At 42.3% G+C, this 23,252-nt stretch overlaps 1 protein-coding gene across 4 annotated transcripts in view; it reads right to left on the reverse strand.

The window, feature by feature from the left end:
* The window catches only part of DNAJC3 (DnaJ heat shock protein family (Hsp40) member C3), a 79,793-nt gene that overhangs the window by 45,890 nt on the left and 10,651 nt on the right, over nucleotides 1-23,252 (reverse strand). For 3 of the 4 annotated variants that reach the window (XM_070751289.1, XM_070751287.1, XM_070751288.1), the window contains one exon: nucleotides 18,525-18,689. In XM_070751289.1, coding sequence (XP_070607390.1) covers nucleotides 18,525-18,594 — 70 coding nt within the window. In that variant the 5' untranslated portion in view covers nucleotides 18,595-18,689. Of the gene's footprint in view, nucleotides 1-18,524; nucleotides 18,837-23,252 lie in introns of those variants that run through there. The other variant, XM_070751286.1, reaches the window with a different exon arrangement.

Here is a 23,252-nt window from a genome sequence, read left to right on the forward strand (position 1 = left end):
GGGGAGATGTTTCAATTCCCCCATGCCTGATGGCAGAGGTGGGTTTTAAGGAGTTTCCAAAAGGCAAGGAGGGTGGGGGCAATCCTAATCTCTGGGGGGAGCTGGTTCCAGAGGGTCGGAGCCACCACAGAGAAGGCTCTTCCCCTGGGTCCTGCCAGACGACATTGTTTAGTCGACGGAACTCAGAGAAGGCCAACTCTGTGGGACCTAACCAGTCGCTGGGATTCGTGGGATAGTTGTAGTGAGATACTGGTGAGATACTAGTGTGATGTATATATAGTAAAGATAGTATACAGTAGTAGTGTAAATAAGAAGTAAATATATTTTTCCAAGACTTTCTACTGCTGCTGTGTTTCATTGAAGACTTCAGTGCCATATGTACTGGTCTGTGGCTGGCTGGTAGGGTTGTTTAGCTGGTTGGGTTGGTTTGCTGCTTGGGCTGGCTAGCTTCCTAAAGTGCAGCTCTGATAGCATGTCCTCAAATGCATGTGTCCCCCCTCCCGCATGTACTTTTCAGTTTGGGCATGCATGCACATGCACAGTTTGGGCACTCGGTGTATAAAAGGTTCACCATCACTGTCCTACACCAAAGCTTCTTAAGTTTGGCCATTTTAAGATGTGTGGACATCTATTTCCAGAATTTCCAAACCAGACACGCTGGCTGGGAATTTGGGATTTGAAGTCCATGCATCTTAAAAGTTGTGATAATAGATGAACGCCCTCACCATCATCCCAGGCAACTTTGAGAAAGTGGAGGAACGTTGTCCTACCCTATAAGGGTTAATTGTCATTCCTGGGCCAAAGTTTAGGAATAGAGAAGAGTGTATTCTCACCATCATTAGGTGCAGTGGGTTTGAAGAGAATCAGACGCAAGCAGGCAATTTCCAATACTATAACTATATAGCCACAATAAAATCTGAGTTAATGTTTAAGGCTTTGCCTTAAACACATGGCAAAGAATGGGGACCCTGGCATTTGATGCTTAACTTAAACCTTTTTCTCTAAACCCATTGCCCAGGTCTGTGGCAAGGTTTAGAGTTGCTTGGGATGATGGTGAGGGCATCCAGCTACTATCACATGCTTCAGTGAACCAGAATGGTTGTTGATGTCAAACATTGTTTAGAAGCATTGACCTGAGAAGGTACCATTGCAGTAAGATCCGAATTGGGCAAAGTTCTTTCTTACACTGAGTATTATAGTAACAGTGTAAACAGGGAGGTGGGAGTAAAAAAGGTTTTGAGCTTTTTTTTTCTTTTTAGCTTCAGAGGAACAAAATTGGAAAGGCTAATGACATCCACGATAGCTTTTTAAACCTCCAATTTCTCTAAATTGGCCTGTTTTAGGGTTTGTTGTTGTTGTTTTTTAAATACAGTATAAAAATGTTTTCAGGAACAAAAAGCCTCTGTAAACCATTTTTCTTTGTTAAACTTTGCATGGCCTCCTGCCTTCCATCCCTTTATCTTTTTTTTTTCTGTCTTCAACCCTTCTGTTGGTTAAAAGTAGAAGTAAAAGAAAGCAAAAAGATTTGTTGGGAAATTCTGTTTTTGGAATTATTTGGTTTTGTGTATACACATTAGCAATAACTCCTGATTCATTAGATGTACGTATATGTATCTAAGTATCTAAGTATCTATGTATCTAAGTATCTAAGTATCTATCTATCTATCTATCTATCTATCTATCTATCTATCTATCTATCTATCTATCTATCTATCTATCTAATTACATATTTGTTTGCTGATAAGTGAAAAGGAAGGGAGCCTATTATAGATCTATTGTGACCTTATTTGGTCACATCAGACAGACAGACCCTTACTGGAACATATCTTTTGGACAGAAAATAAATACCCTTTTCGACAGAAAAACAAATCTATCTATCTATCTATATCTATCTGTCTGTCTGTCTGTGTAACATATTTTTCTGTTAATGAAAAGGAAGGGGGACTAGTATAGATCTATTTCGAGCTTATGATGCTCTCATCAGCTAGCCATACCCTTACCAGGATTTTACATACATACATACAGTGATGGGCTACCAAAATTTTTACTACCACACTTGTGGGCATTTTGTTTCAACATCATTCAGTGCAAATTGGGTGCTTTGGAGCTCCAAATTTTGCTACCGGTACTGCGTTCCTGACCGTACCCTTAGGAGCTCATCACTGCATACATCTATTTATCTATCCTAAAAGGTGTCTTTTTTGGATTGCCTACATTTGCGAAAGGAAATATTAAAGTCACGAGTTCTCATTTCCTTCATCAGGGTTCATCCTTCTGAGCCAATGGGCTGTTTCAAAATGACATGTAATTCCAGGAACAGTTTGCTCATCATTGTTACTTGAAAAACAGTAGACAAAGTCCACTGTCCCTGTTTTTGGTGTCTATAAAGACATCACCTCATGCGTTAATATAGTTAATCAGATATTACATCTTAAGATAAAAGCTGCACAAAATAACTGTTCATAGAAGGCTATAAGGTTCTGGCCAGTTTGGGCAACAGATAATTATGTGGGAGTGAACCATGTTTTCACTTCTAGTAGTGAAAAATTATTATACCAGAAGTCATATAACATTTTTTTTTTGCATTGGCATCCTTCAGTCTTAAAAGACCATGTATGGATCATATACCATATATAAGGATATATATATCACATATCCTTATTCTTGTGAAATATATATCTCAAGAAGCTTTGTCCAGAAAATGCGACCCGGTCCAGATAATTTCTTATCCAACTGAATAAAATAATAATATTTTTATTCCACTCTGGCTAAAACTAAGTACATTTAAAAATGTACTTTCTGGTATTGGCCTATTTCTTTTTAATTTCTATAAAGCTATTGAATGTAAAGCAACCACCATTAAAATGGATTCATATTAATGGAAGATAAACCATCCCATTCAATTATTCACTTTTCTGTGTTGGTCTGTGATTGAATAAAGATTTGATGATGAGGATTCATTTTTCTAACCTTGATAGTCTCATTTCTCTACAATACTCAAGAAAGTTTTTCAGCCCAGATTTTAAAAAATCTCTTCAGGATTTATAAATTTGCATTTTGTTGTGATCCCTCTGAGTTTGGCCACAAAGTCATTTATCGTTTTGCTTTCTCTTTGGTAACGATGGTAAAACTTGTTCCGGTTTACAATTGGGATTGCTGTTGGAGCATAGAGCCTACAAAACCTATGCCAGACCCATTCTCAAATACAGCTCATCTGTCTGGAACCCACACCACATCTCAGACATCAACACTCTCGAAAACGTCCAAAGATATTTCACCAGAAGAGCCCTTCACTCCTCCACTCGAAACAGAATACCCTACGAAAATAGACTATCTATCCTGGGTCTTGAAAGCTTAGAACTGCGGCGCCTAAAACACGATCTAAGTATTGCCCACAAGATCATATGCTGCAACGTCCTTCCTGTCAACGACTACTTCAGCTTCAACCGCAACAACACAAGAGCACACAACAGATTCAAACTTAATATTAACCGCTCCAAACTTGACTGTAAAAAATATGACTTTAACAATCCAGTTGTCGAAGCATGGAACTCATTACCGGACTCAATAGTGTCAACTCCCAACCCCCAACATTTCTCCCTTAGACTCTCCACGATTGACCTCTCCATGTTCCTAAGAGGACAGTAAGGGGCATATATAAGTCCCCTGATGTGCCTATCGTCCCCTGTCCAATTGCCTTTCCTTATATCATATATCATATATATTCTCTCCTTCTCTCTCTCTCTCTCTCTCTCTCTCTCTCTCTCTATGTGTGTATGTATGTGTATATATATATATATATATATATATATATATATATATATATATATATAATATATATTCTCACCCTATCTCTTATATCATATATATTCTCTCCCTCCCACCTACTTCTCTTCTTTTTTACTTTCTATTTTTATATATATTACTTAATGTCTATTCTCTTCCATATGTATTGTTTATTGGACAAAGAATAAATAAATAAAATAAAATAAATAAATAAATAGTAGTCTTTCAGTGTCGTCTGTAGAGTCGCCCACAAGATGGATTCGATATCGGTGGGTGCTACAAGAGTCTGGATCATCTTGTAGATATTTGTAGCTGAGGAACATGAATCCTCTTTCTGTTGTTGGATAAGTCCTGGAAATTATTGACTTCCAGGAACATGTGGAACCAGCTCACATATGTGTGCCATTCTTCCATCTTTGGGTCAAAGATTGCTGGAGCGGGGGAGGTGTGAGTAACCATCCTCAGGTTGGTCAAAGTAGGACAATGTTTTCTTGAAAGATGGTCGCAGATGCCATGAGGTGGGTTCTGTTGTCCTTCTTCAAGATCCCACCTTCATCGCCAGTGTTAAATGTGGGTGCAAAAGAAGGAACGAGACATGGGAACAGTTCAGCATCTTTATTTCTCCTAGATGTTAGGAATAGGAAATTCTGGCAGGCTGCAGGGATGCTTCCTTTATAGGCATCTCTGCAGCCAAGCCGACCACTGACAGCAGTTTGTTTCTCTCGTCACTAGATTAATCAATCAGTGGCGGATATGCAAACCCATGCTACATACAGGCATGTGTAACACAATGGGTCAAGGGAATAAGTGGCTCTTCAACCAAGGAGAAATTAATCTCTTGTTTATTCATGAAACATGTAACCTCTTCTTCCAGATTGGGCAGATTGCTCCTACTGCTGCTACCACTGTACTGCGCGCACAGCTTCAGGTGTCTTGTGTGCAGTAATGGGCAGCCAAATTTTTTACTGCCACACTGTGGGTGTGGCTTCTTTTGTGGGTGTGGCTTGCCGGTCATGTGACTGGGTAGAAGTGGCTTGCCGGCCATGTAACCAGGTGGGAGTGGCTTGAACGATCATCATCGTTCAAGTGAACTGTCAAGTCCTCGACTTACAACATCACCAGTATCGCTTGCTGGGGTGACAACTTGCTTCGCGTTTCCCGCACTCTCCTTCCTGGGTCACCCCCCTGCCTCAGGCTGGGTAGCTATGCGAATGGGTGCCAATCAGCTGTTGAGAAAAGAGGGGGGAGGAAATGGGCCCCCTGCAACTCCTGTCGGTGCTGGTTTCCCTGCCACTTTCTGAGGAGGAGGAAGAGGAGGGAACGGGAGGATAGTCAGCTGGAGCTGGGCACACAGCTTCATTTCCGCCAGTGGAACTGTGCTCCACCCCATCCTGCCTGCTGCCCACCCCTGCTTGTGTGCATGAGTGTGTGCACCTGTTCTGCCGGGTTCTCTGGTAGAAGCCTCCCGAAAATTCATGGGTACAAATTTCAGACACACACACGTTTGAAAATTCAAAACAATGTCCTTTATCACAAAATTCACAAGAAACAAAGCACCCTTTTTGTATTGCAAAGAGCACTCTTCCCCAAAACAACCTTGTCGGCTGTACAAGTCCCTTAATCAGTCCTTAAGTACTTAGCTAGTGTTGTGATTCAGCCTGAGGCTCCTCAGGGAACGGCTGGAACTCTGCCGGATCCATGCTCAGAGGGGGAGGACGATGAACAGGAGGGGGAGGACCAGGCAGAAGAGGAAGAGGAGGAGGGACAGCAGCCTGAGACCCCCAGGGAGGGGCTCTCCCCAGCGAGTAGCCTGGATTCATTAGATGAAGACGCCCAGGCTATCATAGATATGAGGCAGAGACGGGCAGCCCAAAGAAGGGGCCAATTAGCAAGGTATTTCCATCCCTGAATTGGTAACAGCTGGGTTTGGGTGTGGTTCTCCTCAGCACGGTTGAAAAGGCAGGCCCGCCCTTACTGTATTGTGGAGAGTTATCAATTGGGAGTCCTGTGACCTTGCGTCGATTCTTGGCGTCTCTGATCCTGGCTTGTGGCTTCGAAGGCTGAAGACTTGGGGGAGGCGTGGGTTTTATTACCTCCAGTGTTGTTTTTGCCAGCAAGAATCCTGTTGTATTGCCTGGCTGTTGTGAAACCTCTGTGAAGCTTCATAACGTTCCTGTCTGTAAGAACAGTTTTTGTTACCTGTGTTTGCTTTCAAATATATAAACTGCCTTTGCTTTTTACCAGTGTGTCTGGATACTCTTTTTAGTTGGTGTTGGCGTCTGGGGGGACCCAGACAGAACAGCTAGTAGCTGTGAAGAAATGTCACAGCCCTCCTTCTTCCCACGAAGTGAAACACACACACGCACACTTTATTCTGCTTTGGTGTCAAAGGCGTAAAAAATCCACAAACAAAGTTCAGACACAGTGAGGCATGATCCTGAAGAACTGCAATCAGATAATCTTCCACAATGGCCAAACTAGCACGCTGCTATTTATAGCAGCAGCTCTAATTACTGGAGCCCCACCCAAACACAGGTGGCCTCTCTTTTCTCCTGTAATATTTCCTCAATTGGTCTCTTCGATGCATAAGTCTGCGCCTGTGTGGGACTAACACTTCGTCATCCGAATCGACCGAAGATAGTGGCGATTGGCTTCCTGGGCTGTGTACCAAGCCCCCCACCTCTTCCAAGTCACCCCCACCTTCTTCTTCATCTGAGGAAACTGCACTCCCTGACTCTGCCGGCAACAAAACAGGCCAAGGACATGTTGACGTTTCCCCTGCCTCCACCTCCACATTCCCTGGGGCAGGAGCTGGGCCAGAGCCAACCATAACAGCACCCCAATGTGATTTTGCTTCGGCGCATGTGCAGGAAGCAAAATCTCATGAGGAGGGAGATTTGGGTGATTTTTTTGCTTCTGCGCATGTATGGAAGCAAAAAATTGCCAAAATCTCTCTCTCTCTCTCTCACCCTCTGCAAGCTCAGAAGCAAAAACATGCTGGGACACGCACAGGAGAATGCAAGACACTCAAAGCTGCGCATGCAGCTCAACTTTTGCTATCGGGGCGGTGTCCTTATCCATTCCAGTAGGAACCCACTACTGTCTTCTTCCTCCCAAAAATGCCGAGTAAAGTTTGTTCCTTTATTGTGGAAACTGTTAATATATTGGAAAATCAGAAGCAACGACAAGAGTTATGTGCCTTGTGTATTGCTAATCCATTTCTGCTGCTGTTTTCCCATATTATTTTAGAATCAGTACCTGATATATCTCTGAACTTGCCCGTAGCTAGTTTTACAGAAAACGGCATGCAGCTTAATTTTGGAACCAAGATCAACCAAGAGCATTGCCCCAGAAATGATTGAGTACAAAGAGTCTCTTCATAAGTCCTTGATAGGTGTGGAGAAGATGAAGAAGAAAACATTATTTATATCCAAAACAGAGATAGAAAACAAAGCAGAAATAGAAAACAAAAATCAACAGAAATAGAACCATAAATCTACAGAATTAATCAAAACCAGTTTTTACTCAAGCAAAAGAAAGAAATTGTGATAGAGTAAAGGAAATTAAGCAGAACCAACAGGATAAGTTGGAACAGCAATCAATCTCAAAGAACTCTTATGATGTTGATAAAATCTCTATCTGTGTTGCCTTGGTCTTCTAGATGAATAGTGGGATATTCACTTATTCATTATTATTAAATTTACTATTTACTATTAATTTAAGTTACAATGTATTTGGAGTAACTTTAAAAGAAAGGAAAGGGTATTGCATATTTCTTTATAACGTGGATTTATATACATAATTCATTCCCATAGGTTAAAGCATACATAAATGCTTGGTTATGTCCAATATGGACATTCTTATATAACCAGCAAAAAGTTCATTGTGACAACGAGGCAGAATGTGATAGAGAAACAGTAGAAGCCTTTAAAATAGCATCAGTCCAAAGCCCCATGAATGGAAGCCTATTGATTTGACATGGATTTCTTCATAGATGCTTGGGTCTTTTGAGTCAGAGAAAGGCAACAACTGTTTCCATTGTAATGTTGTCCCCAAATACAGCTCTGTTCTTTTACTCATGGGTAGTGTTGGGCGAACCCATGTTACACCAACACTCCGCATTGGTTGCCGATCAGTTTCCGGTCACAATTCAAAGTGTTGGTTATGACCTATAAAACCCTTCATGGCACCGGACCAGATTATCTCAGGGATCGCCTTCTGCTGCATGAATCCCAGTGACCAGTTAGGTCCCACAGAGTGGGCCTCCTCCTAGTCCCATCAACTAAACAATGTCGCTTGGCAGGACCCAGGGGAAGAGCCTTCTCTGTGGCGGCCCCGGCTCTCTGGAACCAACTCCCCCCAGAGATTAGAATTGCCCCCACTCTCCTTGCTTTTCGTAAGCTACTTAAAACCCACCTCTGCCATCAGGCATGGGGGAATTGAGATCCTCTTTCCCCCTAGGCCTTTACAATTCTATGCATGGTATGTCTGTATGTATATTTGGTTTTTATATTAATGGGTTTTTAATCGTTTTTAGTATTGGATTACTATTGTACACAGTTTTATTGTTGCTGTTAGCCGCCCCGAGTCTCCGGAGAGGGGCGGCATACAAATCCAATATATAATAATAATAATAATAATAATAATAATAATAATAATAATAATAATAATAAAAAGTTCGGGTTCGGTGAGTTTGGACGAACTTTGCCGTAAAGTTCGGGTGAGTTCGCCAAACCCGAACCTGAACGCGAACAGCAGCAGCACCGCTGCGGCGTCCTTTTCTGTAAAAATAAACAAGGAGGTGGGGAATTCACCTCCTTTTGCTTCCTTTTATTTTTACGGAAAAGGATGCCACAGCGGCGCTGCAAGCAAAAGGAGGTGGGGAATCCCACGATGGGATTCCGGGGGCGGGGCTTTGATGTCACGGAGACTCCTTCCTCCCCATTTCGGCCAGCCAGTAATGACAAAGCCCCGCCCCCGGAATCCCATCGTGGGATTCCCCACTCTCCTCTCGGGCGGCGGTGCTTCGCGGTGCTCGAGTGAATGGTGAACGCTGAACCCGAACTTTTAAAAATGTTCGGGTTTGGGTTCGGCATGCTGAACACTGCAAAGTTCAGCACGAATCCAAACTTTGCAAGTTCAGTTCGCCCAACACTACTCATGGGCTGAAAAGGGAAGGAAAGATTTTCTCGGGCGAACCTCCAACATGGCTTAGCTTTGTTGTTGGTTATCCCAATCCATGGAAGATGTTTATCATCTTAATGCAACATACTTGTGTATATTGTTAATCTTGCACTAAGCAAAGAATACCCTAATGGGCACAAAACAAATTAAAAGAGATTAGAACTGCCCCTACTCTTCCTGCCTTCCGTAAACTCCTTAAAACCCACCTTTGCCATCAGGAATGGGGGAACTGAAACACCTCCCCCGGGCATGTTCAATTTATACATGGTATGCTTGTGTGTGTGTCTGTTAGTATATGGGGTTCTTTTACATCTTTAAATATTTTAAAGTTATTTGGATTATTTATGATTTGTTCTATCTTGTTGTGAGCCGCCCCGAGTCTTCGGAGAGAGGCGGCATACAAATCTAAATAATAAATAATAAAATAAATAAAACCTAGCCTTGTTTTATTTTTTCTAGATCTTCCAGTACAACTGTTTGGATATAGTAGAAGGCATTTTTAACTTTTTAAGTGTAGCTTTTAACTGTTCTCAAGTTGGTTTTAATGGTGGAATGTTGTGATATTTAGTTGTATTTTAACTCAGTGAAGGGCTACCAAAATTTTTACTTCCACACTGTGGCCGTGGCTTATACAGGACGCCATGCATTTAAAAAAACATATTTCAGTGCAAATTGGGTGCTCTGGGGTGGAGCTCCATTTTCGCTAGCCCACTGCATTCTCCCTGTCCGGTCAGTAGCCCACCCCTCTTTTAACTGTAAGTTAAGCATGCAAGTGAGATGGATGGCCATATTCAATAAACCAACCAACCAACCTAGAAATTAATATATGCAGGCACTCATGTTGCAAATTAATAATTTGATTTATGGTCGATTTTTCTCTAAGAGTTGAAGACTATGTATAGTTTGTAGCTCTCCCTTTTTTGACGGGTAGTTGTTGACTTACAACAGTTCATTTACTGACTGTTCAAAGTTACAAGGACACTAAAAAAAAATGACTTATGGCCGTTTTTCACACTTAACAACCATAGCATCACCCCAAGAACATGGGATCAAAATTAAGATGCTTGGCAACTGACTTATATTTATGACATTTGCAGGATCTTAGGGGTCATGTGATCATCTTTGTATCCTTCTGAGAAGCAAAGTCAAGGGGGAAACCAGATTCACTTAACAACCCATCTTACCAAAACTTAACAACTGCAGTGATTCACATAACAACTGTGGCAAGAAGAACTGCGGTGGTGCAGTGGTTAGAGTGCAGCAGTGCAGGCTACTTCAGTTAATGGCTAGCTGTAATTCAACAGTTCAAATCTCACCACTAGTGTTGGGCGAACCGAACCCGTACAATTTGGGTGCAGATCAAATTTTGTGGTGTTCGGCATACTGGACCCGAACCCGAATTTTTTTAAAAATTCGTGCTTTAGTTTGGTGTTCATGCCGAACACCACGAAAGCCACCGCCCGGCTGTCATCTACTGAGAAGAGGAGGAGGAGCCGGGCGCCGGTGGCAGCGGAGGAAGGCAAACACCAGGGAGCTGTCAGCCAGTTGGGAGGTACAAAAGGAGCTGGGGAATCCCACAAAGAGATTCCAGGGGCGGAGCTTTGACATCACGTACACCAGCAGGTTGCTAAGGGCGCCAAAGTGATCACTTCCTGGATTCCATGGAATCCAGGAAGTGATCACTTTGGCGTCCTTAGCAACTTGCCGGTATACGTGACATCAAAGCTCCGCCCCCAGAATCTCTTTGTGGGAAGGATTCCCCAGCTGCTTCAAAGGGAGGTCTTTTCATGTAAATGTTTTTGGTTTTTTTTTACGAAAAAGGACGCCGCAGCTGCGCTGCAAGCAAAGGGAGGTCTTTTCATGTAAAAATAAAAGTTTTTATTTTCACATGAAAGGACCTCCCTTTGCTTGCGGCGCCACTGCGGCATCCTTTTTCGTAAAAATGAAAATAAATAAAAATAAAAAATGATGGGATTCCGGGGGCGGAGCTTTGGCGCCACGAATTGTTTGGGTTCGGGTTCGGCTGAATTTTGCGTGAAGTTTGTCTGAACTTGCCGAACCCGAACACCATTGGGTTCGCCCATCACTACTCACCACCGGCTCAAGGTTGACTCAGCCTTCCATCCTTCCAAGGTGGGTAAAATGAGGACTCAGATTGTTGGGGGCAATATGTTGATTTTGTAAACAGCTTAGATAGGCCTGTAAAAGCACTATGAAGTAGTATATAAGTCTAAATGATGTCGCTAAGAAAGGGCGTAAAATAGAGCAAAACCCACTTAACAAATGTCTCACTTAGCAACAGAAATACAGGACTACCTATATTTTCTCCACTACTACAGCCCTGTGAAATGCATTGAGATTTGAGAAAGGAAAGTTGATCTCTATCTTCCAGTTCATCCTCGTCTGTATAAAAAGTGCTTTATCTCCTTTTTCTCATAGCCCTTCTGACCCAGTGCAGTCAGTTCTTATCTACAAAAGCATACGTATGTCAAATTTTAAGATGCCACAGGATTATTTGATTCATAAAATGATAACTCTGGCCAGTAGTATGCCAGTGTGATGATTACAGAACAGATATGTTGTGTCCTCCAAGACACTTTTAATCAGTGAAGGGCTACCAAAATTTTTACTACCACACTGTGGTTTATGCAGGACGCCCTGCATTTTCTTTCAATATCTTTCAGTGCAAATTGGGTGCTCTGGGGTGGAGCTCCATTTTCACTACCCCACTGCGTACCCCCCAATCCGGGCAGTAGCTTTTAATGAACTTTTAATGAAAGGGTCCCAGTGCTTCAAGCAATAAGTTTCCATTCTCCCCACCACCCCCGAGTTTCATTCTGTTAAAGGTCCATGAAAGTACCTGTCCTAATACTGTATAGTCTCTCCTGTGTGAATCCAATCTATTGTGCTAACATTTTTTCAAAGAAGACTATATTGCAATGATTGATGGAGCGATTCTGGAGCCTTGAATGAAACTATGTCAAATAGTTTCACGTAGTTTCACATAGCGCTCTCCACTCCTCCATGTGTAGCAGAATTCCCTACGCAACTAGAATCAAAATCCTAGGTTTAGAAAGCTTAGAACTACGTCGCCTTAAACACGACCCAAACATAGCCCATAAAATCACCTGCTACAACATTCTTCCTGTCAACGACTACTTCAGCTTCAACCACAGCAACACACGAGCAAACAATAGACACAAACTTAAAGTAAACCGCTCTAAACTTGACTGTAGGAAATACGACTTTAGTAACTGAGTAGTCGATGCATGGAACTCACTACCAGACTTTGCAGTATCATCACCTGTTCTGTCGGGCTCTCTGGTAGACTCCTCCCAAAAATTCACAGGTACAAATTTCAGACACACACACGTTTGAAAATTCAAAACAATGTTCTTTATAATGAAAATTCACTTAAACTAAGCCCTCTTTTGGTATAGCAAAGAACACTCCTCTCCAAACAAACTGGTAATTTGTACAAGTCCCTTATCAGTTCTGTGATACTTAGCTTGCAGCTGTGAGGCAATTCACAGTCCTTCTTCTTTCACAAAGTGAAACACACTTTGCTCTGGTTTAGTTTCAAAGCGGGGAAAAATCAGCACACAAAAGGTCAAAGTCAGTAAAGCAGTCACGAAACACAACGATCAGATAATCCTCCACAATGGCCAAACCCACAGGCTGCTATTTGTAGCAGCCTCACTAATTACCACAGCCCCACCCAACCACAGGTGGCCTCATTTTCTTTGATAATAATCTCTCAGTTGTTGTTGCCTATGCGTCGCTCTCCGCATGCGTGGCTGTATCATTAACTCTTGTTCTGAATCCAAGGAGGAGCTAGATAATTGATCTCCTTCTGAGCTGTCTGCCACATTCTCCTCCTCCTTGTCACTCATGTCTTCTTGGTCAGAGGAGCCTTCATCAGCAGATTCCACCGGGGGGGGGAAACAGGCCTGCAGCATGTGGATGTCTCCCCCACATCCACAGTCCTTGGGGCAGGAGCTGGGCCCGAGCTAACCACAACATCACCTAACCCCCCAAACTTTACCCTGTCACTCATGTCTTCTTGGTCAGAGGAGCCTTCATCAGCAAATTCCACCGGAGGCAAAACAGGCCTGCAGCATGTGGATGTCTCCCCCACATCTACAGTCCTTGGGGCAGGAGCTGGGCCCAAGCTAACCACAACATCACCTAACCCCCAAAACTTTACCCTTAGACTATCCACTGTTGACCTCTCCGGATTCCTAAGGGGAGTGCATGCACCAGCGTGCCTTCCATCCCCTGTCCCAATGTTTCTTTCTTTCTTTTTTACTAGTATCATGTTTATAAATATTATTATATCTTTGTATACCACCAATATGTACTTGACAAAAAACATTTTTTTCCCTACTGGTTCTGTGAGCATGGCTTGGTAGGCATGGCAAGGGAAGGATATTGCAAAATCTTCATTCCCATCCACTCTCTGGGCCAACCAGAGGTGATATTTGCCGGTGATCCGAACTACTCAAAATTTCTGCTACCGATTCTCTAGGACCTGTTGAATTTCAATCCCTGAAATTATGCACCTGCATTCTGGAATCGTTTTCCAGAAAGAACACTTTGAGAAACGTAATTTTTCTTTTTAGCTTGCAATGTGCTTCTAGTACAGCTATTTTTGTTTTGACTTTTTAGCTGCTATCACTTACTGCCTTAACATCTTAATACACATTTCTGAACCTATGCAAATAAAATAGAACTGAATATGTTTACATTTGAATCCCTGAGCAGTAAAATAGAAAATGAGGTCATTCTCTGTCAAGTGGACCAGTGGTCCCCACCTTACCATCTCAGATTTTGATGAAATTTGGCACGTAGTTTCTTTATGATATAAAACTATGCTGTGCAAAATTTTAGTTCGAAAGACTAAAAATTGGGAGTTCTAGGAGACCTCCAGTAAAGGTTTGCAAAATGCTGAATCCGCAAAAATGACATTTTGGGCCAACTTCCAGAAGCTGTAAATACGGCAGTTTCAGTAGTATGTTAGAGATTTTTGGAAAGCCTGCACACCTTGTAAGGTTTATAAACTGGCAAAGCCCAATGTACCTAGTACCCTTACTTTTTACATGGTTCAGGCTCAAACTCAAATACACAAATTTTCAGGCTGCTGTAGTTTCAAAACTACTTGGCCTTTCAGGCTGATTTTAGGCAGGTGTACTAAGTACACAGCTGCAACGAGGACTTCCAATTTGCAGCACTTTCCTTCAAATTGTTGAAAAAATATGAGTTCAAAGTTGGTCTTTAATGGGTTTTTGCCTAATTTTGGCTATCTTTGATGCCCTGTTTGATCCTGTGGGACAATTCTCTTCAATTTAGTACCATTAGAAAGAGCAGACTCTTCTTTAAGAATATATTGTTTTAAGCAGCATTTTTTAAAAATAAAGAACACATTATGTTATAAGACTGTGTTCAAGAAAACTAAAAAATAGGAATGTTTGTTAGGAAATGGAAGGGTGAGGCCAGGTTTCATATAAGGGTCCAAAAAAGTGGGTTTTGTTGCATGATAGAGGAAGCAGGCCCATTGATGTTTCTAATGGCTGTGTAACTCAATTAGTGTTTTAAACATCCGTTGGTCCATGGTGGTTCATTGCCAAGAGGTCACGCCCAATTACCAGGCATGTCCAGTTACGGGTGGGACACTTGGCACAAGTTCCCAAGCCAGAAGGTGGACATCTTACACCAGGTTCCCAAGCCTCTTTTGGATGCCTTTGCCTAGGTTGCCAAGCCTAAAGGAGGTGTCTTAGTGGTTCCCAAGCTGTAGTAAAATATCAGTGTTGCAGAGACAAGGATTTTTCACTGTTAATTTAGGTGGATCTTTTGGTAATTTATATTGTTGTCCAAGTGCTGTAGTTGCTGGTACTGGAAGATGTGGATGGACACTTGCTGGATGAGGGAATACAGGTGGAAACACCCAGTGCTATTGTATCTTCTTTTAAATAATAGAGAGTAATGTATACTTCCAGAAAGCCACATCAGTTTTAAAGATCTGTAAAAGTATAATCTGAAATGTAACAGTGTCCTGTTTTAGTATTAAAATACGGCAGCTGAATTAAACCCTGACATAGTCATGTTTGGAGCAGATCTATTTAAATAATTGGGAGTAGCGTGATTACATTTAAGAAAACTTTCTGGCATTAATATACTGTCATAATGTACATTTCTCCAATTCTTTGCTATTTCTATGGGTCAGGCACACATGGACAGAAATGCAGCATGCTTTGAAGCTTGATTGGCGTCCCCCCCCCAACCCCAAGGAAAATTTCTCCTCTCTTTCTGGCTGGAGAGGAGAGAAGAGAGACGGGGATCTCTCTTTCTCCATTCTGGCTGGAGAGAAAGAGCGGCTCCTCCGCCTCGGCTGACGGGGGTGGGGGCATGGGGGGGGGCTTCTGTTAACCATCAGCTGCTGAGGAAAAAAGGTTAAAACAAAACAAACAAATAAAAAAATAAACATTCTAGGGAGTCCCTTGCTAGCTTAAAGTAGGGAGAAGGAGGTTGTTGAAGGAAGGACTGGCTGGATCTTAACGCTTGAGTAACTTTAAAATCTTTCCTCGCACTGAACCAGCACTTGAGGTAAACAAACAAACACAACCCCCCACCCCAACCCCGCACCTTCATTTCCCCCCCCCCCCTGGGGATCAAAAGCTGGGGAATCATCTAAAGACAAAAGAAAGGATTCCCTGGGCAGAGAAAGGATGGAGGGAACAAAGTTGCAGAAAAGTTCAGGAAAAAAGAATGCTTTTATACTTTGTAACACCAGTGTAAGACTTTTAGAGATTGCTGGAATGTTTTATTGGTGATTGCTGAACTGGACTTTGCAAGCTCTATTGCAGTGATTTTCAACCTTTTTTGAGCCGCGGCACATTTTTTACATTTACGAAACCCTGGGGCACATGGAGGGGGGGGGGCTAAAAAGATTTTGGACAAAATATTCTCTCTCTCTCTCTTCCTCCCCTTCGCTCTATTTCTTTCTCCCTCCCTCTTTCTCTCCCTTCCTTCTTCTTTCTTTCTCTCTCTCCATCCCTCTTTCTTTCTCTTCCTTCCTTCCTCTCTTTTTTGCTCTTTCTCTCTCCCTCCCTACGTCCCTCTATGTCTTTCTCTCTCTCTCCTTCCCTCCCTCTTTCTCTCTCTCTCTTGCTTTCTTTCTCACTCTCTTTCTCTCTCTCTCTCTTGCTTTCTTTCTCTTGTTCTCTTTCTCTCTTGTTCTCTTTCTCTCTCTCTCGCTCTTTCTCTCTCTTGCTTCCTTTCTCTCTCTCTCTTGCTTTCTCTCTCTCTTGCTTTCTTTCTCTCTGAGCTTCGCGGCACACCTGACCATGTCTCGTGGCACACTAGTGTGCCACGGCACACTGGTTGAAAAACACTGCTCTATTGGGATACCATTGATTTTTTTTAAAAAAAAACCTTTATCATTTTTTCTGAAATGGAATTTCTCTTGAGAATGTGAAGAGCTAGGTTTAAGTTAATTAAATACAATCTTAAGGGTGTTATCATGAGATGGGTAGTTTTAAAACTGCAGCAGCCTGAAAATTGGTATATTCATTGTTGAGGGGGGGGGTGTTTTGCAAAGTTTGAGCCTGAACCATGTAAAAAGTAAGAGAACTACATTGAGCCTTACAAGGTGTGCAGGTTCTCCAAATATCTCCAACATACTATTGAAACTGCCGCTTTTACAGCTTCTGGAAGTTGGCCCAAAATGTCATTTTTGTGGACTCAGCATTTTGCAACCCTTTACTGCAGGTCTCCTAGAACTCCCAATTTTTAGTCTTTTAACTAAAATTTCGCACAGCATAGTTTTATATCATAAAGAAACGAGATGCCAAATTTCATCAAAATCTGAGATGGTAAGGTGGGGATGATCTTTAAAATTGGTCCACTTGACACGGAATGACTCAAAGCACAGTTGCAATGTAACAGGTCAAGAAATTGAATATGTTTTTCCTTTAAGGGGGAAATTATAAAACTTGCTAGACAACTGATGATTCCTTGGATCACCATCACAGAGGTATTTCCTTACCAGATTCCTCAATTCCTTCAACAATGGCAGAGCTTCTATTGGTATAGTACTTGAAAAAATCCTAAAAATTCAGGGAGTTGTTCAGAGATGTATCTGCCTTGAAATTACCCCCTTTTCAACTGCATAAGACAATCAAACATTAGGAGTTGGCTACAGAAAATGTTTGATGATACCTTGTACTATTCATAAAATGTTTAACGATAATTTTATGTCATGGAGATTCTGATAAAATATGCCAAATTTCAATTCCACAGAGCTATGGAGCCTGGATTTTAAATGCATTCTGTAAGTAATGAAAAACTTTGGTTTAAAAATCATTGCACTATGACAATGATGGCGAACCATTTGTTTCCTCGGGTGCCGAAAGAGCGTGGAAGCATGCTATCACACATGCACGAGTGCCCATGCCCATATTTGAATGCTTGTTTCTCAACTTCTGGTGGGCTCTGTAGTTTTTTGCCTTCCCCAGGCTCCAAAGGCTTCCCTGGAGCCGGGCAGGGTAAAAACATCCTCCCCCTCCCCCCGGAAACTCTGTAGGAGCAAAAAATAAGCAGTTCAGCACACTCGGAGCTGAGCTAGGGCAACAGTCTCTGTTACAGCAAATAGGTGCCATAGGTTCGCCATCAGTGCCCTATAATGCTTTGCCTAGTTAAAGATTATGAGAACAAAAGTTTTAATAACAAATATACAGTGTTCCCTCAATTTTCGCAGGTTTGAACTTCGTGAAAAGTCTATACCACAGTTTTTCAAAAATATTAATTAAAAAATACTTCACGGGTTTTTTCCCTATACCACGGTTTTTCTCACCCGATGATGTCATATGTCATCGCCAAACTTTTGTCTGCTTTTAATAATTTTTTTAAAATAAACTTTAATAAATAAACATGGTGAGTAATAATCTAAATGGTTGCTAAGGGAATGGAAAATTGCAATTTAGGGGTTTAAAGTGTTAAGGGAAGGTTTGTGATACTGCTCATAGCCAAAAATAGTGTAGGGGACACAATCTGAAGTTAGTTGGGGGAAAGATCAAAAGCAATGTGAGGAAATATTATTTCACTGAAAGAGTAGTAGATCCTTGGAACAAACTTCCAGCAGACATGGTTGGTAAATCCACAGTAACTGAATTTAAACATGCCTGGGATAAACATATATCCATCCTAAGATAAAACACAGGAAATAGTATAAGGGCAGACTAGATGGACCATGAGGTCGTTTTCTGCTGTCAGTCTTCTACCGTATGTTTCTATGTTTTTATTTACTTCCGCATCTCTACTTCGCGGAAATTCGACTTTCGCGGGCGGTCTCAGAATGCATCCCCCGCGAAAAGCGAGGGAACACTGTATTGTTATTAATAATAGTGATAAACAGTCTGGAAATTTGTTCCTTGCAGAACTCTCTCCTGCTCTAAGCTTACAAATATCAGGGTACCACATTGATTCCTAGACATCCATGCTCCGTTTATTCATGAGCCCCTTGTTGCATGGCTATCCACCGCCATTTGGTAGCTTACCCTCTATGTTGAAGATAGTCAGATGAGGCCTACAGTGGAAAGCGCCCATCGCGTTTCCTGCGCAGTTCATCCAGAGACCTTGGAAGATCCAAGTTGCCGTTATCACAGAAGATGCTCGGCTGGTGACTTTCCATTCATTTGAGGCCGTGGCTGCAATAATTGCCCCTATTCCGCAGAAACAGAAGAGGAAAGCAACGATTTGTATTCCCGACATGTTCCACGGCGCCAACCAATGCTCAGTGGTTTATTCTGTTGCAACTGAGGAGTAGCAAGCCCACGTGCCAGTCTAGTATAACATTACCACATTACATGAGAACAAGTGTTCAATGAGTGGCAAAGCCGATGTAAGTGCGGTCATTCTTCATATCTGATTGATATCGGACACCATAAGCCAAGTACGTCTGTGAGACAATGAGTACAAAATGCTGGGATCCTTCAGTTGCAGCCCCGAATTTAAAATATAGCATCATTAATTTGTACTTCTGGATTGTTGTTCTTTAATATTTTGTTTTTGGTATTCTAGCATTTAGTTAATGCTTAATTTCTTTGTTAATCTGAAACACAACATATTTCTAACTAAAAGAAGAAGAAGAAAAGAAATAGGGTGCAGAGTCCGAATGGTACTTTTAGCATTTGGCATTTGTTTGACCAAATGTGTTTAAATATTTTTTAATAGGAGGTTTTGTAAGCCAAAGCTTATATAAGAGAAGATTGCCAGATTGGACCTATCAAACCCAGGATACTGTTGCATGTGGAAACCCTATACAGTGGTACTTCTACTTACGAACTTAATTTGTTCCTTGACCAGGTTCTTAAGTAGAAAAGTTTGTAAGAAGAAGCAATTTTTCCCATAGGAATCAATGTATAAGCAAATAATGCATGCGATTGGGGAAACCACAGGGAGGGTGGAGGCCCTGTTTCCTCCCAGTAAATTCCTAGAGAGGCCCCATGGAGGCTTCTCCCCGCCTTTTCTGGCCCCGTTTCCTCCCAGGAGATTCCTAAAGAGGCCCCATGGAGGCTTCTCCCTGCCTTTTCCGGCCCTGTTTCCTCCCAGAAGATTCCTAGAGAAGCCCCATGGAGGCTTCTCCTTGTCTTTTCCAGTTACAGTTTCAGAGGCTCGGGTTTGTAAATGGAAAATGGTTCTTGAGAAGAGGCAAAAAAATCTTGAAAACCTGGTTCTTATCTAAAAAAGTTTGTATGTAGAGGCGTTCTTAGGTAGAGGTACCACTGTACTGAAGGTAGATAGATACTCATAGGACTGTAGGGACCTTGGAGAGCTCTCACAATCAGGAGGTTGTGAGTTTGATCCTAGATAGAGGCAGATGTAGGGTCTCCTGCTTGGGCCGGAGTTGGACTAGATGACCGATAAGGTCCCTCCCAACACTGTTTATCTGTTACCTTCTAGTCCAGAGGTCTCCAACCTTGGCAACTTTAAGACTTGGGGACTTCAATTTCCAGAATTCCTCAGCCTATCTATCTTGGTAGAGCCTAGAAGAGGCCTACATAAGGCCATTTCTTCCACAAACTCTGCCCGTTCTTCTCTACCATTGGTGATTATCTCCATTTGGCCCTCAGTTCCTACTGACCCAATGGAGCAACTAGGGCAGTGATGGCAAACCACTCGGTGCCCACACACATAATACAATGCTCACCCCCCTGTGCATGTGTGCTGCCCCCCACATGCACAACCCCCCATGCTTCCCTCCAGTGCATATGCACAAGCATTGAAGCCTCCAGATGTCTGATAGGCCCATCGGGCTGCTTTGGGCTCTTCCAGGGTCTAGGAAAGCCTCCTGAAGCCTGGGGGAGTGAAAAATGTCCAAACTATCCAACTGGAATTTTGGAAACGAACTTCCGGTTGGGCCATTGGACCATTTTTTACTGTCCTTAGACTTTAGGAAGCTTTCCTCAACTTTGGGGATGGCAAAAAATGGCCGGAAAGAACACCGATAATCAGATGGCCAGCACACACATGTGCACAGCAGCTGACATATGACAATGCCTTGCATGCCCTTAGATATAGCTCCACATGTGCCATAGGTTCGCCAACACTAAACTAGGGTATGCAGCCTCTTAGGCTAACTTCCAAGTTGCTCAACTTTAAAACACCTGTGTATATTTGTGGTATAAAGCCATTAATAACAGAGATTGTAACTGTCTAAATTAGTCTTGAAAAGTCTATGACCTCCCCCATGTAATTTGAAATAGAGTATAATCAAATATAAGTGTGCGTCCATAACAGACATTATCAGTGGCAGGCTACCATTCCCAGCGCTACCAGAATGGACAAGGAGCATGGGAGTGCATGCGTGCCCAGCGCAGGATTCAACTTCTGTGCCTGCGCAAGACAGTGATGGGCTTCCAAAATTTTTACTACCACACTGTGGGCGTGGCTTATGCATTTTGTTTCAACATCTTTCAGTGCAAATTGGGTGCTGTTGGGTGGAGCTCCAAATTTTGCTACCGGTACTGCGTTCCTGACCATACCCTTAAGAGCCCATCACTGGCGCAAGACCTGAAAATGGACCAAAATAAGATAACAACCACCGCTCGCTCTGCCGTGCCGCTCCGGCCTGTCCGCTCACCCGCCTCGCCACTCCACCACATTGCTCGTGCCCGCTCCACCCCACTGCTGCCCGCTGCACTGTGAGCAGCCCGCCCTGGCCCTTATGTAGCTCCTGTGCTTGCACAATCTCCTGCAGGGGCACCAGCTTGAGTGGGGAGCAAGCTGGGCGGCCCCAAGCTCTGGCTGCACGGCCTTCTCTGTTTTCTCCCATGTCGCAGCCATCTCTCGGCGTGGTGATGGTACCCCAAGCAAGTCATGGCCTTCAGGAACCCAGCGCTGCTCCCAAAGGCCATGACTCACTCGGGGCACACCGTCCTGCCTCATGCCCACCCCTGGACATTATTATACTGGTTATAAATATTGCGGCAGCTTTGTCCTTTGGGTCGAACGTAGTCTTTGTATAGGATCCACCGTAAATCAATCTGGCCAGTTTATTTCAATTGATTCTATTCTTTAGACCAGTGTTTCCCAACCTTGGCAACTTGGAGATATTTGGACTTCAATTCCCAGAATTCCCCAGCCAGCGAATGCTGGCTGGGGAATTCTGGGAGTTGAAGTCCAGATATCTTCAAGTTGCCATGGTTGGGAAACACTGCTTTAGACAATTCTGGCCAATTCTTTTCACTTAATTTTTTTGCCTTATTCTTCATAGATTTCTGAACAAAAGAAAATGCTAAATCCCAAGTCTATTAAGAAAATCATTTGTTTTTGGCTGTTTCTCCTCTGTATATTGTGGGTACTTTGCCGTTATTTTAACAGATATTCATCTTTGCAACCATCCATTTCACTTGCCCTCAGATTTTTTAAAGTAGGTGGAAATCCCAAAGCTGCTTTTTTTCAAGAGGCAACTGGACTTTCTGGTTTTTCTTTGAAGATGTTTTGTTTCTTATCCAAGAAGCTCTTCAGCTCTGAGTGGATGGTGGGGAATGGAAGGATATATATGTGGTGAAATCCATTATTTTAAAACTGGGCATGGCTTGGTGGCCATGGTGTGGCTTGGTGGGTGTGGCTTGGTGGCCATGGCAGGGGAAGAATACTGTATTACAAAATCTTCATTCCCACCCCACTGTGGGGCCAGCCAGAGATGGTATTTTCCAGTTATTCAAACTACTCAAAATTTCTACTACCGGTTCTCCAGAATCTGTCAAAAGCTGCTGGATTTCACCCGATTTATATACTTTGCATGCAGCCAGTAATGGGCTGCTCCCCCCATAGGGGGGTGGGGAACGAAATGGAGGTAGTATGTTTATGCATTATTTATTGAATACTTAATAGTTGTTTTATTGTCCTTCCTTCTCTAGTACCTTAGTATCATCCTTAATTACTTTTAAAATAGGAAATAATTAAATAGTATGTTTTTACCCATAAATGCTTTACTTTAATCATTATCTAGAACTGAACTTTTAAAGAAAATTGAGCTACTTTATTTATTTATTAGATTTGTATGCCGCCCCTCTCCATACGCCTAATCTGTTATCATACTGAACCTTGTAAGCTCAGTACAATACCTTAAAATGTTACTGTGCTCCTCAACAAATAATGCTGTCTATCATTTGTCCTTTTTGTGGCTAATCAAATAATGTGGCTTAATCAACTGAAAAAGAGTCCAAGTATCTATTTGAAAAGTTATCTTGGTTGGTAGACCACTCCCAACCAGACACATGATTGTCTTTAAGCCACCTCTGGTCACATGATTGTCAAGCCACTCCTACCTGGTCACATGGCTGACAAGCCACTCCTACCCAGTCACATGACCACCAAGCCACACCCACAAAATAAACCACACCCACAATGCGGCAGTAAAATTTTTTGGAAGCCCATCACTGCACACAGCTGATCTTTTACACTTTTTTAGAGAGTCAAGATAGGAATTAACATAAATAATAATAGGTTTTGGATCAAATTGCATTAAGATAGAGGAAAAATATACAGCCCTTGTGAATATAATTTGACAATCCCAATTTGCATAAAGAATATTGTAGTCCTTTTTTGTAATTCTTTCTGCAGAAAAAATATATCCCAAATTATTATTTTTTTCTTCCTGCAGGGGAAATATAATTACGGGAAAAATGTTCGGAAGGGAAGGGGATGTGAAAGAAACAATAACAACAAAGCAGCACTTGAAGGAGATGAGAACTAGGCGGTAGTTTCCTGTGCCTGAT

This window comes from Erythrolamprus reginae, chromosome 4, assembly GCF_031021105.1.
Source record: "Erythrolamprus reginae isolate rEryReg1 chromosome 4, rEryReg1.hap1, whole genome shotgun sequence".
Taxonomy (NCBI): Eukaryota; Metazoa; Chordata; class Lepidosauria; order Squamata; family Dipsadidae; genus Erythrolamprus; species Erythrolamprus reginae.